This window comes from Pimephales promelas, chromosome 10, assembly GCF_988280905.1.
Source record: "Pimephales promelas chromosome 10, fPimPro1.hap1.1, whole genome shotgun sequence".
NCBI classification, from domain to species: Eukaryota; Metazoa; Chordata; class Actinopteri; order Cypriniformes; family Leuciscidae; genus Pimephales; species Pimephales promelas.
Window position 1 is genome coordinate 34,104,021 of NC_142778.1, and position 15,034 is coordinate 34,119,054.

General features: G+C 38.2%; 1 protein-coding gene across 1 annotated transcript in view; it reads left to right on the forward strand.

The window, feature by feature from the left end:
* Window positions 1-15,034, forward strand: part of cep126 (centrosomal protein 126) — a 154,074-nt gene that overhangs the window by 62,920 nt on the left and 76,120 nt on the right. Inside the window, exon 3 of the mRNA XM_089116510.1 lies at window positions 10,043-10,118. Coding sequence (XP_088972636.1) covers window positions 10,076-10,118 — 43 coding nt within the window. The 5' untranslated portion in view covers window positions 10,043-10,075. The remainder of the gene's footprint in view (window positions 1-10,042; window positions 10,119-15,034) is intronic.

The window sequence follows — 15,034 nt, forward strand, 5'->3', positions numbered from 1 at the left end:
CTCAAAACCAAAAGCGACACATTCATCTTTTAAAAGCAACCAGCAAACAAAATTAAACAAGCTTTCAAATAAAAAGTGAATCTCATCTGCTCTTTTGAATTACTGTCTGCTGCTTCCTCATATGGTCAATTAATAATTATGTCTCAAGGTAAGAATTTTTATTTTATTTCATTAATATTCATTGATCTTTTTTCAGGACAATCTAAAATGACGGATGAACCCATTTTAAACCTGCCAGAGTCGTAACGAACAATGAGACCTAAAGTAACAACAAGACAAATGGTCATGTTTAAAGTAAACTCAAAGTGTGAATTATAATCCCAATCTAACTGCTCCTGCATTTTACTCAAGAAAACAATCATACATCATATTCGGTACTTGTACATCTCCAGACGTTAATCACGTTGGACATGTATTGTATCCAGAACACCTTATATAGTGGCGATATGCTTTCAGAGGAACGGTCGACCTGGAGAAAGCAGAGTGCATTAGGCCTACTCTTCACAATCTATTTTTTATTTCTCAGGAACTGAGAGTTTAAGAGTCGGCATGAAGACCTCAGGCACAGAAGCTTTTAAGACCACCTATAAAGAAGAAACGCCACTGAATGATATTTCTCGGGCTTGTATTTCCCCGTGTTTACAAAGGAACTCTTCCTCTTTTCAAACCACAGATAATGCATAATTCATAGGCACATGAATTATGAAGTGCTGTTGATAAGAAGACCCAGCTCTGTCTCCTGCCGTCCATCTTCACAGGATTCCTATCTGTCTTGCTGATATGAGTAATTACAGTCTTTCTGGCAGAAATTGGCCACAACTGTACTGTAGCCTGGATGCCAGCCGAACTTAGCCCCGCCCACAACATCTGAGGTCGGGAAGTTCGGTCTGGACAAGTATGCCCGAACCAAAGCTGTTCGGACCAATCAAATTGTCAGGGTGGGCTTCATACGATGATGGACAGATGATCAAAAGTACACTACAAAAAAATAAAACCGTAATTTTTACTGTAAAAAAAAATGGCAGCTGTGCTGGCCAGAACTTTACCGTCAAAAATACGGTAGCAGCCTTATTGGTTTTTACAGACTTAACTTAAAATTTACAGTAATAAACCGTATATCATTATCTGATGTAATGTAAATTTACCAACCCAGTGAAATATTGATATCTGTTTTGTATCATAAATTATCAGCAAAATCATAGATGAGTCACATGATCAATCAAAACTCATCACAAGTTGTCCATAAGAAGGTTAATACTTAGATAAAGAAGCTGCACAGTGTCATTAAACACCATCATGGTAACACACATAAAATTACAAAAAATGCAATAAACATTAATTTAACAACATTAAATTTAACATAAAACCCTAATGTACAAAAAAAAAATATTAGGAACCATAGTTATTTCAACTAAATTCATAAAATGTGGTGTCACACAGGGAATTGTGGGAATGTCAATTTGCGGTTTTGACTGTAAATTATACAATGAGTTGTTCTTTTTCACTTTCAAAAACTGTCAATTTAACGGTATTTTACAGTAAGAGCTCTATCACAGTTATTTACCGTGTATAGTATGGAAACTTTCTGTTAACCAATTAACAGTTACGGTCTTTTACCGTTAAAATTACGATTATTTTTTACAGTGACGTAATCATCCACGTCACCAAAGACTGCCTGGGTTGAGCTCGTTTACAACCAAGGGGGCAATCCATCGACCAGACGTTGAAGCCAGCCGGGTGCCGCCATCTTGTAGCAGAACTTCACTTGAGTTAGCATTTCCATTGACTCCCATTCATTTTGGCGTCACTTTGACAGCGAATAACTTTACATCTGAGGCGTTTGAAGACCCCATTTGTCCTTTATTTATTTCTAAAGAAACACGACAATGTATAAAATGCTCCATTACGTTGTAGCTTATGTAATGGCCCCGTAGAAGCAGTTTTTTGTAAAAATAGGCTAACGATTGCGTCATACCCATGCGACTCTCTGTCGCACAGTAGAGAGATTACCGTATGGACAGGAGGAGAAGCTCGCGAGCAATCGGGGAAACGTGGAGACAAAATGCCAAAATAATCAATCAGAATACCTAGCAAAAGTGTCTCCTGCTCATGGACAGCTCCTACTCACACTCTCCGCCTCTGCATGTTTCGGAAGAAAATGATTCAGATTTCTCATGCCACAGCCATTAGAAGACAGACGGGTTGCTCACGTCACATCTACGTCGTTAAGCTCTGTTTGAGTCGCTTTGAGTTTGCGTGTCAGGAACGGAAGTCCTAAAAAACGCTAAAAATGAGCTTCACTTGTCTCAATTGAGTTCCAATGAGATGGCTCTGTCCACTTCTTATACCGTCTATGTTTACAACAAAGAATGGCCGCTGGAGAACTGAGATATATAGATTTAGCCATCACGTCTGTCATAAAAAAATCTAGACGGCGCATTAATTTTAACAGAGGAACAGAGAACCGCGATCAAGAGTGCAGATGTATTTTCTTTCCTGGTTCGGTTAAAACACCCCATAATCACAGCCCAATGGAGCAGTCTCACAGTCTGACTGGAATCTGAGTATTGCGACATCAGGCCAACTGTGAAAAAGCTCTAAACAATTACCTTGATCATATGGCTGCCCTTTATCCCTGAACTAACTCTTATTATTATAAATAAGTGCTCCATTCTCTATAAATACAGTCATCTTAGGAAGGAAGGGTGAGCGACAGAAAAAAAAAATGTTTGTTGCTTTTTTTCATTCATGCAATAAACATCAATGGATAAATGTTGTTATTGTGATGGAGCCAGATGAACATTTCTTTTTAAAACTCAATATGCAATACGCATTTCTGTTCTGACAGTGTAGAAGAGAAATGTTCCTAAGTGGCCTTTCAATAACCTCCAACTATCGTTCCATGCAGCCCCCCTCCACTTAATGGACAGGACTATCGACGTGTGTTCATGAGGAGTGGAGGAGGTCCCTGGGGTGTGTATAACAGGAGGACTCTGCAGGACGTCTCACAGCGGGACGCAATGCAATCTGACTGCATCACACAATAAACTGTTTCCCTGTTGCTCTCATGCTGGAAACAAATCAGCACCGTCGCTGTTTTATCATGACTGTGCGACTGGAGAAAGAACGCTGGAAGCTGCAAATATAATACTGCACTGTTGTGCGTCTGAAATAAAATGAGAAGAAATACACTTAAGCCACCAAAAACTCCAATCCCTTTGGATGCTTGTTTTTATGGAAACTTGTTTTTGCCGCAGAATAAAAAAAAAAAAAAAAGAAATTGCTACTTTTTATTTCGCAATTTTGACTTTTTTCTCGCATCAAATCTTTTTTCTCGAGTCAATGTGTTCATTTCGTTCGTTGAATGTACCAAATGACTCTGAAAAAGATTCGTTCATTTTGAGCTTGTAAAACTTAAACTTTGTTATTTATTTATTAAATGAGCGATCGTTTCGCTTGATAAGACCCTTATTCATCGTCTAGAATCGTTTAAAGCCCTTTGAACAGTTTGCAGTTTGTACTGAAAGTGTCCTTGAACCGTTTGTTTCCCATTGAAGTCCATTATATGGAGAAAAATGCTGGAATGTTTTCATCAAAAACCTTAATTTCTTTCCGACTGAAGAAAGAAAGACATGGACATCTTGGATGACATGGGGGTGAGAAAATTATCAGCAAAAGTTTTTTTAAAAGTGAACTACTCCTTTAAGCATGTACAATTTATTGTGTTATGTGTACTAGTCTTACCATATAAAAAATATGTAATATAAAAACATAATAATAAAAAATGCGAAATATTGCCAGGCAACTGAATAAAATCAAATCAGTATAGCGTATGAACCGAAATAAACTAAATTTATTTATTATAAAAATGACTTGTTGTTGTTGTCGTCGTCGTCGTCGTCGTCGTCGTGTCATTCTAAAATTGTTTGGTCTTTAAAATAAAGAAAAGAAGCAATACATGAGAATGGTTAGTGTGTGCAAAACAGCGGGAAACTCGGCATAGTCGTGCAACCCGATCACTTTATTTAGCGTTTATGTAAACACTATTCGTTCGGATTCATCAATCGGAATGAATTCACTCGACTGAAACAAAACTATAGCCACTGATATACAGGATGGTTATAAAAACAAAGATCATGCAAAGAAGGTTCCTCGTATCTGCTACTGCTGGAGAGAGACGAGGAAAGGCCAAATCTCTTAGCAGAAGGCCAGAGCATTGAGACCCAATTAAACTGGGGGTTCATGTGAAATCACCTTTTCATGGCGTGCCAAACACCTGCTTATCCCTGCTCGGTAACACTCTTAAAGCATTGCTTTTGTTTGGTGCTTACCTTTAAAATTAGATTCTTTTTTTTCTTACCATGCTTCACCTCTCGCGGTTACGCCTGGGCATTTGGACTGCAAGGGCAAGATAAGGAAATGTGTGTTGGCTTACTCTAACAGTGAAATTGGTTTTAGATCACATAGCAGGGCTTTTTCAGCCATGCTGAAGGACCCTTTTGTGATGCTTACCAGGCAAAACTGCACCTGAATGAATCAAGAATGTGAAAAGCATCTCTTCAGTCTGACACACAGAATGATGCCTATAGAAAGTCAGTCAAGGTACTTACTGTAAGTCGAACGCAATGTCCAGATTCATCCTGTGCGAACGTAAATTCACTTCACTCTGTTCACTATATCTAAAAAATGCTGGGTTGTTTCAACCCAAATTTGGGTCAAATATAGACAAACACAAATGTTGGGGTAAAAAATGTAATCTACGGTTGAAAGTGAAAGTTGAATTTGGGTTAAAACTTTAAATTAGATTTTTAACCCAACATTTGGGTTTGTACATATTTGACCCAAATTTGGGCTAAAACAACCCAGCATTTTTTTAGAGTGTATAAATTACTAGATTAAATGTATTTTATCAGAGCTCGATAGGAACTGATTAAATGCGATCTGGATTTCGAATCGAATTTCAAAAATGCAATACTATAATTTCATTTTTATTCATTACATGATTATTTAAAGTTCACAAAATGGCAGGTTTTATTCAAAATTAGTTGATTTTCACTAATTATTCTTTTATTTTATAGTTTCCCTTCTAAAACAGCATGTTGCTTACAGTACAAATGTTCAGAAAGTCTTCCAGTTTTGTGCAGTTGTAACCATACGCGATAAAACATTTCATGTTTTTTATTTTTCATTTGAAATTTCACATTTTTACGGTTTAATGAATTACATTTTCATCAACTAATGCCAAGTTCAGACTACACGATTTTGGCTCGCCGACAGCTTTTGAGAAATCGCAGACAAATGGCCGAAATCAGGCACATTGGTGCTCGTTCACGCAAGTGACAATCACGCAGTGGGAATGAGCAAAGACGCGATCTGAGTGAAAATTGTTCTGAATGAAAACTACTGTACATCAGCGATTACTGACAGCCAATGAGAGAGCCAGATACAGAGTTCGGGGAGGAGTTATAGATCACATAGCAACAAGCATGGCATTGTTTCAGAAAAAGGCTTCTTATCTTTCTTCTCTCTCGGAAAAAACAAATCAATTTTGGGTGAACTATCCCTTTAAGCTAGCTAACCCTTATGCTTGTGATATACATTTTTGCATATTGTGAATCTGTCACAAACGCTAGATAAAATGCAACAATTTTCCTTCGAATCCATGCCTTAATACACTGCAAATGCATAAATGATGACAGTATTCTGGGAAAATCATAACAGTATCAAATCTGATAAATTCATAGCAGTAAAATCCATCATCTAGCCAAGTGCTGTAAATAAAGCATCTCTTTACTGATGATCTCGCTATCAAAAGTGAGCTATGAGTCGGAAAATCGCTTTGTTTCATCTCCTGGCACTGTTTCAATCATTTGTTATCTTACAAAATATATTTCTGTTTCCCAGAAGTGAAGTCTAAACAACCACAATCATCATCTTCCCCGCCGTAGTGACTTTGACTGGTGTTTGGTTATTAATTTTACTCCGGTAAGATGAACAACGGGAAGAAATGTGAGGAAATTGAGCATGAGGTGTGATTCCTTTGTCATTCTGCACATGTCTCCCAAAGATTCCCTTCACAACATGTCAGGAGAAAGTGAAGAGTAGAGGATCAAACATGCAGATGTCTCCCCGTCAAACTCTTCCTATTGTTCAAAGAGAACAAAGTCAATTTGGAAACACTATTTGGCACAAATGTAGCTTTAATGAGTTTCCTTGTTTTTGATTCCTCGTAATGAGTTTGGCAGGTGCAGTAAATGAGACGGCTGAACTTTGCCACCAGATATTCTCACAGGTACCGAGACATGTACTTGAAAGAGAAGAAGATGCTTAAGATCTAGAAATTTCGGATTCATCCGAAACTATGATGCCTTTTGGATTCCAGCAGTTTGTCTGAATCAAAATTTTGTGAGGTAACCTAACTTACTCTGTGAAAGAACAAGTTCACCGAAGACATCTCCTTTTCCTCGTATCCAGCAGAACTGCATCTGTAGGATCTCAAGTACAGGTCTTGACCCTATAGTTTAAAATTCAGTGCATGCTGTGTTTGCTGTAACTTTTTTTCTGCTTTATTGTACAATTCGGTATCCTACCTCAAGTTTCTGAGTCCACAGCACTACCCTGATTCAGGCCTTCCTCCAGAAGAACAGGCAAACAGAGGAAAAGCCCGACTGCAGGCTGTACTGTACACTGCAACGCAGTGGTGGAGGAAGTACTGAATCTCAGTACTTAAGTAAAAGTACAAATAACCAGATAAATATTTACTTTAGTAAAAGTAGAAGTAACACAATGACAACCATACTTAAGTAAAAAGTAAAAAGTACCTGATTTTAAATGTACTTTAAGTATTAAAAGTAAAAGTACTTGCATAACAATTGATTCTCTTAATGACTATTTTCTAATGATTAATAAAATATTTAATTCTAACTCATTCAACCTAATACTCCTATAATGATGTTCAATAATTATGGAAAAAAATGTCACCATTTCTGAAACAAGCTTGCAATTAGGCAATATAAACCATGCTTATCCTTACTAACTTATATGTTTATAACTGAAGAGTTCAGATGCAAAAGCCTCTAAATGCCATTTGAAATTTTCTTCTTTAATGATGATTTTTGTCAAACTTGTATATTTAAGTTCAGTAATTTCACTTAAATAACAATTAATAGGTAATTATCATTGCCATTTAAGTGAAATTACTGAACTTAAATATACAAGCTTGATAAAAATGATCATTCTAGAAGAAAATTTCAAACGGCACTTAGAGGCTTTTGCATCTGAACTCTTCAACTATGTTTGGCAGTAAACGCGATTAATTTACGGCGTAATTCTGAACCTCTCGGCTTGCCTTAATCCTAACCAAACGTATATTACACACGGTGTGTTTCCTATGCACGTAAAAACAAATTTTCGCGTATAAATTGCACGATAAACACACTGCGTGCGAGACGCATTTAGTTGATGTATCTATGGCAACCAAACGTCACTGGTGAGACAAACGTGCAACGAACGGACGGTCAGATTACGTTTTGGCAGGGGAAAAACTGATCAGAAAATGTAATGAAAATGTAACAGAAGTTGTAGAAATGTAGTGGAGTAGAAAGTAAAATAATTGCTGCAAAATGTAACGAAGTAAAAGTAAAAAGTATGCACTATTTATTCTACTTAAGTAAAGTAAAGATACGTGAAAAATGTACTTAAGTGAAGTAACAAAGTATTTGTACTTCGGTACATTCCACCACTGCTGCAACGCAAACAAGAAGGGGTTTAAAGTCACTTGCAGCCTGAATGGGGCAAGATGTTTCCGTCTGACCAGTGCACATCCAACTCTTCTTCATGTGTTTGCATTGCCGAACTTCTAGCCTCTATTCTATCACTATTAATGGTTTTCACTGGTTAAAACCAAACCATTCTCAGTTGTATCTGGCAAAGCTTCATAGACAAATCATTTCCAAAGGGGCGTCACCAACGGACGTAGCTTAAATGCCTCTGGGCGCAAATGACACTTCACAGGGACCTTGATTGACAGGTGATCTGACCAAAAATACTTCGTCATCCGCCATTTTGTCCAACAAAGCAGTTAGGAGAGATAGTAACATAGTAAGGGGGAATTTGAACTTGAAAGACGGAGTATACTGACTTCTCTCCGCGGTTAAAGCAACATTCCTTCTCATGTTCATTCTTGTTTATTTTTGTGAAACGGTGTCTTCGGTGTCAACTATCATAATAACTGGCCAGGGACAACAGATGCAAATTAGCCTGTTGAGCTAACTCTGGCTCATTTACAGTTATTTTACTGTCAATTAATGAGCACTGTCCCTGTAAAATAAACAAAATAAATGAAATGAAATGAAAACTATAACCGTCACGCCCATCAGCTGGAAGTTGAAGCCTCGCGGGAGCCACAATTGTAGCAGAACTTCACCTGCTGTTAGCATTTCCATTGACTCCCATTCATTTTGGCGTCACTTTAACAGCGAATAACTTTACATCTGGGGCGTCCAAAGACTTCATTTGTCTTATTTATTTCTAAAGAAACACGACAATGTATAAAATGCTTCATTACTTTGTATCTTATGTTACGGCCCCGTAGAAGCCGTTTTTGTAAAAATAGGCTAATAACCACGCAACTTTCTGTCGCACAATACGAGATATTACCGTATAGACAGGAGGAGAAGCTCGCGGCAATCTTTTACTGTCTATGAGGCAATCAGGGGGACATGGAGGCACAAAGTCGAGGTAGAAGCCCATAGATAGAGAGTCCATAAAAGCAACGGGACACAATATTTCAACAATGTTTTTGAGGAATTGGGTGATTCAGATTTGTCTTGGCACAGCTACTAGAAGATTTTCAACTGTCAGACTGTCGTCACGCTCAGTTTGAGCCTGCGTGGTCGCTCAGACATCAGACAGGAAGTGAAATAATCGAGCTTCGGTCTTCTCCGTTGAAATCAATGGGGTCGCTGTGTTCATTTCTTTTACTCTCTATGGTAACACCCCTAGTTCCACGGTGTCATCCATCTTTGTAAATGTACAAAATCTTCTTCACCGTCACTGTGTTGTCGTCATGGTGTAAACCCCGCCCCAACGTTTCTGATTGGTGCTGTGATTTCGACAAATTGGAAATGTGCTTGAATGAGCTCTTTGCCAGACTAACTTGCAGAGCAAATCTTAATTTTCTGGAAGTTGCCTGGGTTTCCCCAGGCTAGGTTTCCACATATGCTCAGATCTCTTCATACACTATACAGACTGCTGTGCCAGTCGTCAGTGGATTATGAAGTGCTGTAATCACTGGTTCCACTTGCCTGATTTCAGGATGATTTAGGGTTAGTTCCTGCCGCTGCTCGAGGATTAGAGATCCACAGTGGAAAATAGTGAAGACTCAATTGAATGGCAAAGGAAAATCCGATTTATTTCAGAACATATTAGGATATATTTACATAAAATGAATGATTTTTAGAAAATAATTCTTATGTAGTTTAAATCCTAAAACCACAGCACAATACAAGACCTACGTACCTCCCCGTCTTTAACTGCGGTGCCCATACAGGACCAACTCCATAAAAGCTTTCCTGAAGAACCTCCCATAGAAATGAGATTTTCAGGAACGTGAGAGAATGCGTAGCATGTTTATTCAATTCATTTCAATTAAATTCAAGTTTATTTCACAATACATATCGTTTCAAAGAAAGTATTCTGTTATCAGCCAGAGATTCATTTGTATAGTAGGCCTACTTGTTATGTGATTAGTTAAAGGGTCAGTTCACCCCAAAATGAAAATTCTGTCAGTAATTAGTCACCCTCATGTTGTTCCAACTCGTAAGACTTTTTAAACACAAATTAAGATATTTTTGATTAAATCTGAGAGCTGGATCACTCCTCTATAGGCGAAACTGGCCGGGCCAAAAGTTATGAAAGATATCATTAAAATAGTCCGAGTGTCTACAGTGGCTCAACCTTAAGATTATCAAGTGACGAAAATACTTTTTGTGCGCAAAAAGCAAACAAATTTTTTTTCAACTATTCATTTTCTTCCCCATAGGCCGTGAGATTTCACATAGCATGAAATGCGGTGATGACTGTGGAGAAGGAATGGGAATACATACATTTACAGGCAGGTAGGACATCGAATCACGCATGCATGGACAAAAATGTCCTACGCCTTCCACTGATGATACATATAAATACATTCAGACCACTTGACTTAGTGATTGCTGTCAGGATGTGAAGAGACTTTCAACCAACGTAACAAAAAACTACTCTGTAACGAAGAGCACCTTCCGGCTCTTATGCAGCAATTATAAGCAATAATACAAGTATAATATGACTATATTCAGATGGAATATTTTCACATCCTCTTTAATGGTCCTGCCATATCTATTTGCAAGGATCTTGTTGTTTTGGTTTGGATGTACGTTGTTTGTTTTATTGGATATAGTCTGTGAGATGACTATAGCTCTGGCTGGAGGAGATTGTGGCCTACGGGCATTATTAGAGATGAAGCACTCGCCTCTGCGGTTCTTTTGTTGGATAGACCTTCTGAGTGAACCTGAGATTGCAAAGGGCACCCACATGAATCAGGTTGAAGTGGCAACTCACACAGGTCTCATATTGCCAGCATGGGGAAAAAAAGTTGCTAAGCATCCTCCAAAAAAAGGAAAGAGAATTGCTTGGCCTCTTAATGTTGTTTCAGCACAGATGCTAGGTTTTTTTCTTCGTTACTGTCTCTGAAGTGCACTGTAATGTCCCCCTGCTTCAAAATGGCACATTGGTGTTGTGTCCGATAGATACTTCTGGTGTCAAGCGCATTAGAAAATGTTCATTGGGGCAATTCTAAGATGATACTTATGGGGACAAGGAGATAAATCACTGTTTGAGAAAACTCAATAGGGCAATCGATCAACAGATCTTGCAATAAAACCATGAACCATAAAGCAGTGAAATGATGAGGTGACACGCAGGTTTTATGACTTCTATCAGTACTGATAAAGTGAACACAATAAGCAAGAGCAACAAAAGCACAGGGTAATCTGTGTGCTATGAAGTCCACAATTCTGTCTTAAAGCGGATAATGTTGGTATCTTGGGTAAGCTTTGTCTGTGATGTTAGCAGTACAAAAAAAAAAACTGAGGTTTTCAGTTCAAAAGAGGATTAGGGCTCAGAGATTCTGCCAGGGATGGTTTGTATTTTCTCATAATTGTCAGGAGACATAAAAAGTACTACCGGCCTGCCATCTGGGAAAATCTCACTGCAATTCCATCAACCAGTTTTACCATATGGGAATTTGACTGTTGCTAAGTTTAGAGTATGCTATTGGTTGTTAAAATGACACTGGGGTTGAAATGTTATTATATAAACGGTAACCTACCTAAATGATTATTAGGAACACCTGTTCAATTTCTCATTAATGCAATTATCTAATCAACCGATCACATGGAAGTTGCTTCAATGAATTTAAGGGTGTGGTCCTGGTCAAGACAATCTCCTGAACTCCAAACTGAATGTCAGAATGGGAAATAAAGGTGATTTATGCCATTTTAAGCGTGGCATGGTTGTTGGTGTCTGAGTATTTCACAATCTGCTCAGTTACTGGGATTTTCACGCACAACCATTTCTAGGGTTTACAAAGAATAGTCTGAAAAGGGAAAAACATTCAGTATGCGGCAGTCCTGTGGGCGAAAATGCCTTGTTGATGCTAGAGGTCAGAGGAGAATGGGCCGACTGATTCAAGCTGATAGAAGAGCAACTTTGACTGAAATAACCACTCGTTACAACCGAGGTATGCAGCAAAGCCTTTGTGAAGCCACAACACACACAACCTTGAGGGTACCACCACCGGGTACCACTCATCTCCACTACAAATAGGGAAAAGAGGCTACAGTTTGCAAGAGCTCACCAAAATTGGACAGTTGAAGACTGGAAATATGTTGCCTGGTCTGATGAGTCTCGATTTCTGTTGAGACATTCAGATGGTAGAGTCAGAATTTGGCGTAAACAGATCCATCATGCCTTGTTACCACTGTGCAGGCTGGTGGTGGTGGTGTAATGGTGTGGGGGATGTTTTTTTGGCACACTTTAGGCCCCTTAGTGCCAATTGGCCATCGTTTAAATGCCACGGCCTACCTGAGCATTTTATTTATTTATTTATTTTTTACTCAAAGGTCACAATCCAGCTGACTCTCAGTGGAGAAAATGACACAGATACTGCTGTTACACTCATTAAGCCCTCATCTTAATCTAATTACTGCAAACAAATGGCAGAGCACAAAACAAAAAAGTCAGAACAAGTGGATTTGACAAGTTTTTAAATGCCATTATTTTAGCCTATATATATGTATATATAATCAAGTATGTATGTATGTGTATATATATATACATATATATGTTTGTGCAATTTTTATGGTTGGTTTAAAGTATAAAAGTATAAAAAAAAGTACACTTTCACTCAAAATTGTATGACCTGGATTTTGTACAAAATGTACATAAAGGTGACATTCAAATAAGACTGACAGACCGCAGTTTACGGTGTTCCCCTGATTTATATTAGAAATAATTATACCATTTAGAGTATGCAAATAAAATATGCAAATAAACAGCTTTTACAAGCTTCGGGCAGTGAGTCGGCCAGAACATAAATGCATTTCTCTAGCAGAGCTGAGCCAACAGATGCAGTAAAATCTTTATTCCATCAGAAATTATTGGACACTATTACATGATGCAAGTCAATAATACGCTATGACATCTGTCTACAGATCCTAGCAGTGCTGTTACCATAAAAGTGCTGGACATTTTTATTGGTTAAATGGTTTCCTTTGTACATTGTATGAGTGTAACGTTACACCCAGCCATCTACTAAAGCTAGAAATGAGGGTGACTGTGATATCTACATTCTTTTAATCGCATTGGTTCTCACATTATCTGTCATTATCTCCTATCTTATGCTTGCAAAAGATCGTCTAGCCCACTGTGGCTTACAATGGAGAGACTACAGAAACGGAAACAAATTCCTCGCAAACGTGCAAAAAAAAAAAATCAAGCTATTCCTGAAATCATTTGTCTGAATGAAACTCTCCCTTTTCCTCAGCCAATTACTGGGAAATGATAAGCCTGGCATTTCTTCAGAGGTCACCGGGCAAATGAAGAGACCTCATCAGACAAGCAGGACATGCTGGTGTTTTGTATGAACCATCATTGTGTGTTAGGCTACCAGCAACTCAATCACATGGCTTGCCCTCGAGGCAGACGTTTGGCCCTAAATGACTTCGGAAGGAACTTGAAAGTTGGATTGAAGTCCCTGACGCACAGAGATAACGACATTTGGTGTGGACAATGAGACATCTACAAAATTAAGAAACCATACTTGGTTTCAAGAGGCCAGGCTTTCGTTGTTATTTTCGCCAAAACATACGGGTGTAAATTGAGGTTTTTGGACAAGGGCAAGCTTGATTGCCTTGCGGATTAATTCTGTTTTGCAGCTCATTTGCGCGTTTAACACTATGACCTCACTTGGCTTCGCTAAATAATCCGTCGGCATCACTCGAAAGGAGATTTTTGTTTCATCAGCCACCGACAGTGTGGCTGCTCGCCAACCATTTGAACTGATGACAGGTCTAATCTTCGAAAAGATTAAAGGAATTGTCTCGAATTTGCCGGGATCACCTTGTCAGAGCAGAACTAATTAGAGTTACTTGCTAAAGCTTAGGTTTCCACGCCTGCTACACCTCTACACCATCGGTTTTATCAAACCTTCTCGAAGGACAGTGCAGCAAGCTCGAGTTAGAAAAATAAATACAATTTGGAGATTGTCACGTAAAATATTTCATCAAGGCCTTTTTCTCTAAGGAAGAATTATTCAATTTTGTGGTGTCACTGTAATTGGTGTATTGTTAACAGAGAGCTGTATACTTTGACATATAAAAAGCTTGATTTTTTTCAGATATATTTTACATGCTAAAGTCAGGTCAATTTCCTAGCAAAAATTCTTGTTGTATTCTCATTTCACTCTCATTATTCTCAAGACATACATCCCGGATAGATAATCAGCAGACTGTCAGAACGTTATCAAGGCAGCTTATTGTTTTAATTACCTCTTTTTTCATGGCTTTGGTTTTCCAGAAAGCTCTGTGAGATTGAGACTGATTCTTTGTGTGGCTCATTTTCCCCCTAATTTACTCTTTGTTATGGATATTATGGTGTAATTTTCATGCAAGGTGGAAATTTGATTTAAAACAATTCTCCCAGCTGAGGCTCCGTTTCTGTCTCGGTGATTCACATTATTTAATAACACTATGAAAACTGTCTATTCGCCTGCATTAAATTCCACTGTCTGTCTCTGGATGACATATGGAGGATATTGAATGTTTGGCTGTATTACAAACACTAACATGTTGGTTCCCTCTGAATTTTCTTTTCATCAGCTTGTTTGTCATATGAATCTTTATATTGATATGTGCATTCAATTGCACCAGCATGCTTTTCCATGCAGTCCCTTTTTCGAAGATGTTCTGCCAACCGAGGCAATAAATTATGCTAATGATAATCATTAATTTGACTAACTAAGACAATGTTTTAGTTTCTCTCCCATTCTTAAAAAGAGCAGTCCCACTTTCCAATATATTTCACAAGTCTTTCAAGTCCACTCGACTCATACGGGAGATCTTAAGTTGAAATGTCACCGTTTTCAAAGGTCAGTCATCCACTTACCCAGGAAAGACTGTAGTTTCGCCTGGTTAATTGGTTTACATTTCTCCCTGGGACTCCCTGCTAGTGCTAGAGCTCTGCAATACTATTAATGGAAGTCTCTGTCTCTCAAACATTTTTTAAAAGACAGAACAATCGAAATTTTAAAATACTAGTGCAATAGTTAGCATAGATTCCATAAACCAGCTTGAATTCCATGTTGGTCCAGTCTGGTTAGAGCTGGTATAGTGCTGGTGTGACTGGTTCATACTGGAGACCGGCATCCCAGCAAAACCTTTAAATGGTGACCAGAAATTCTGGATTTTAAATACATTTTCTGCTCAAATATTTGTAA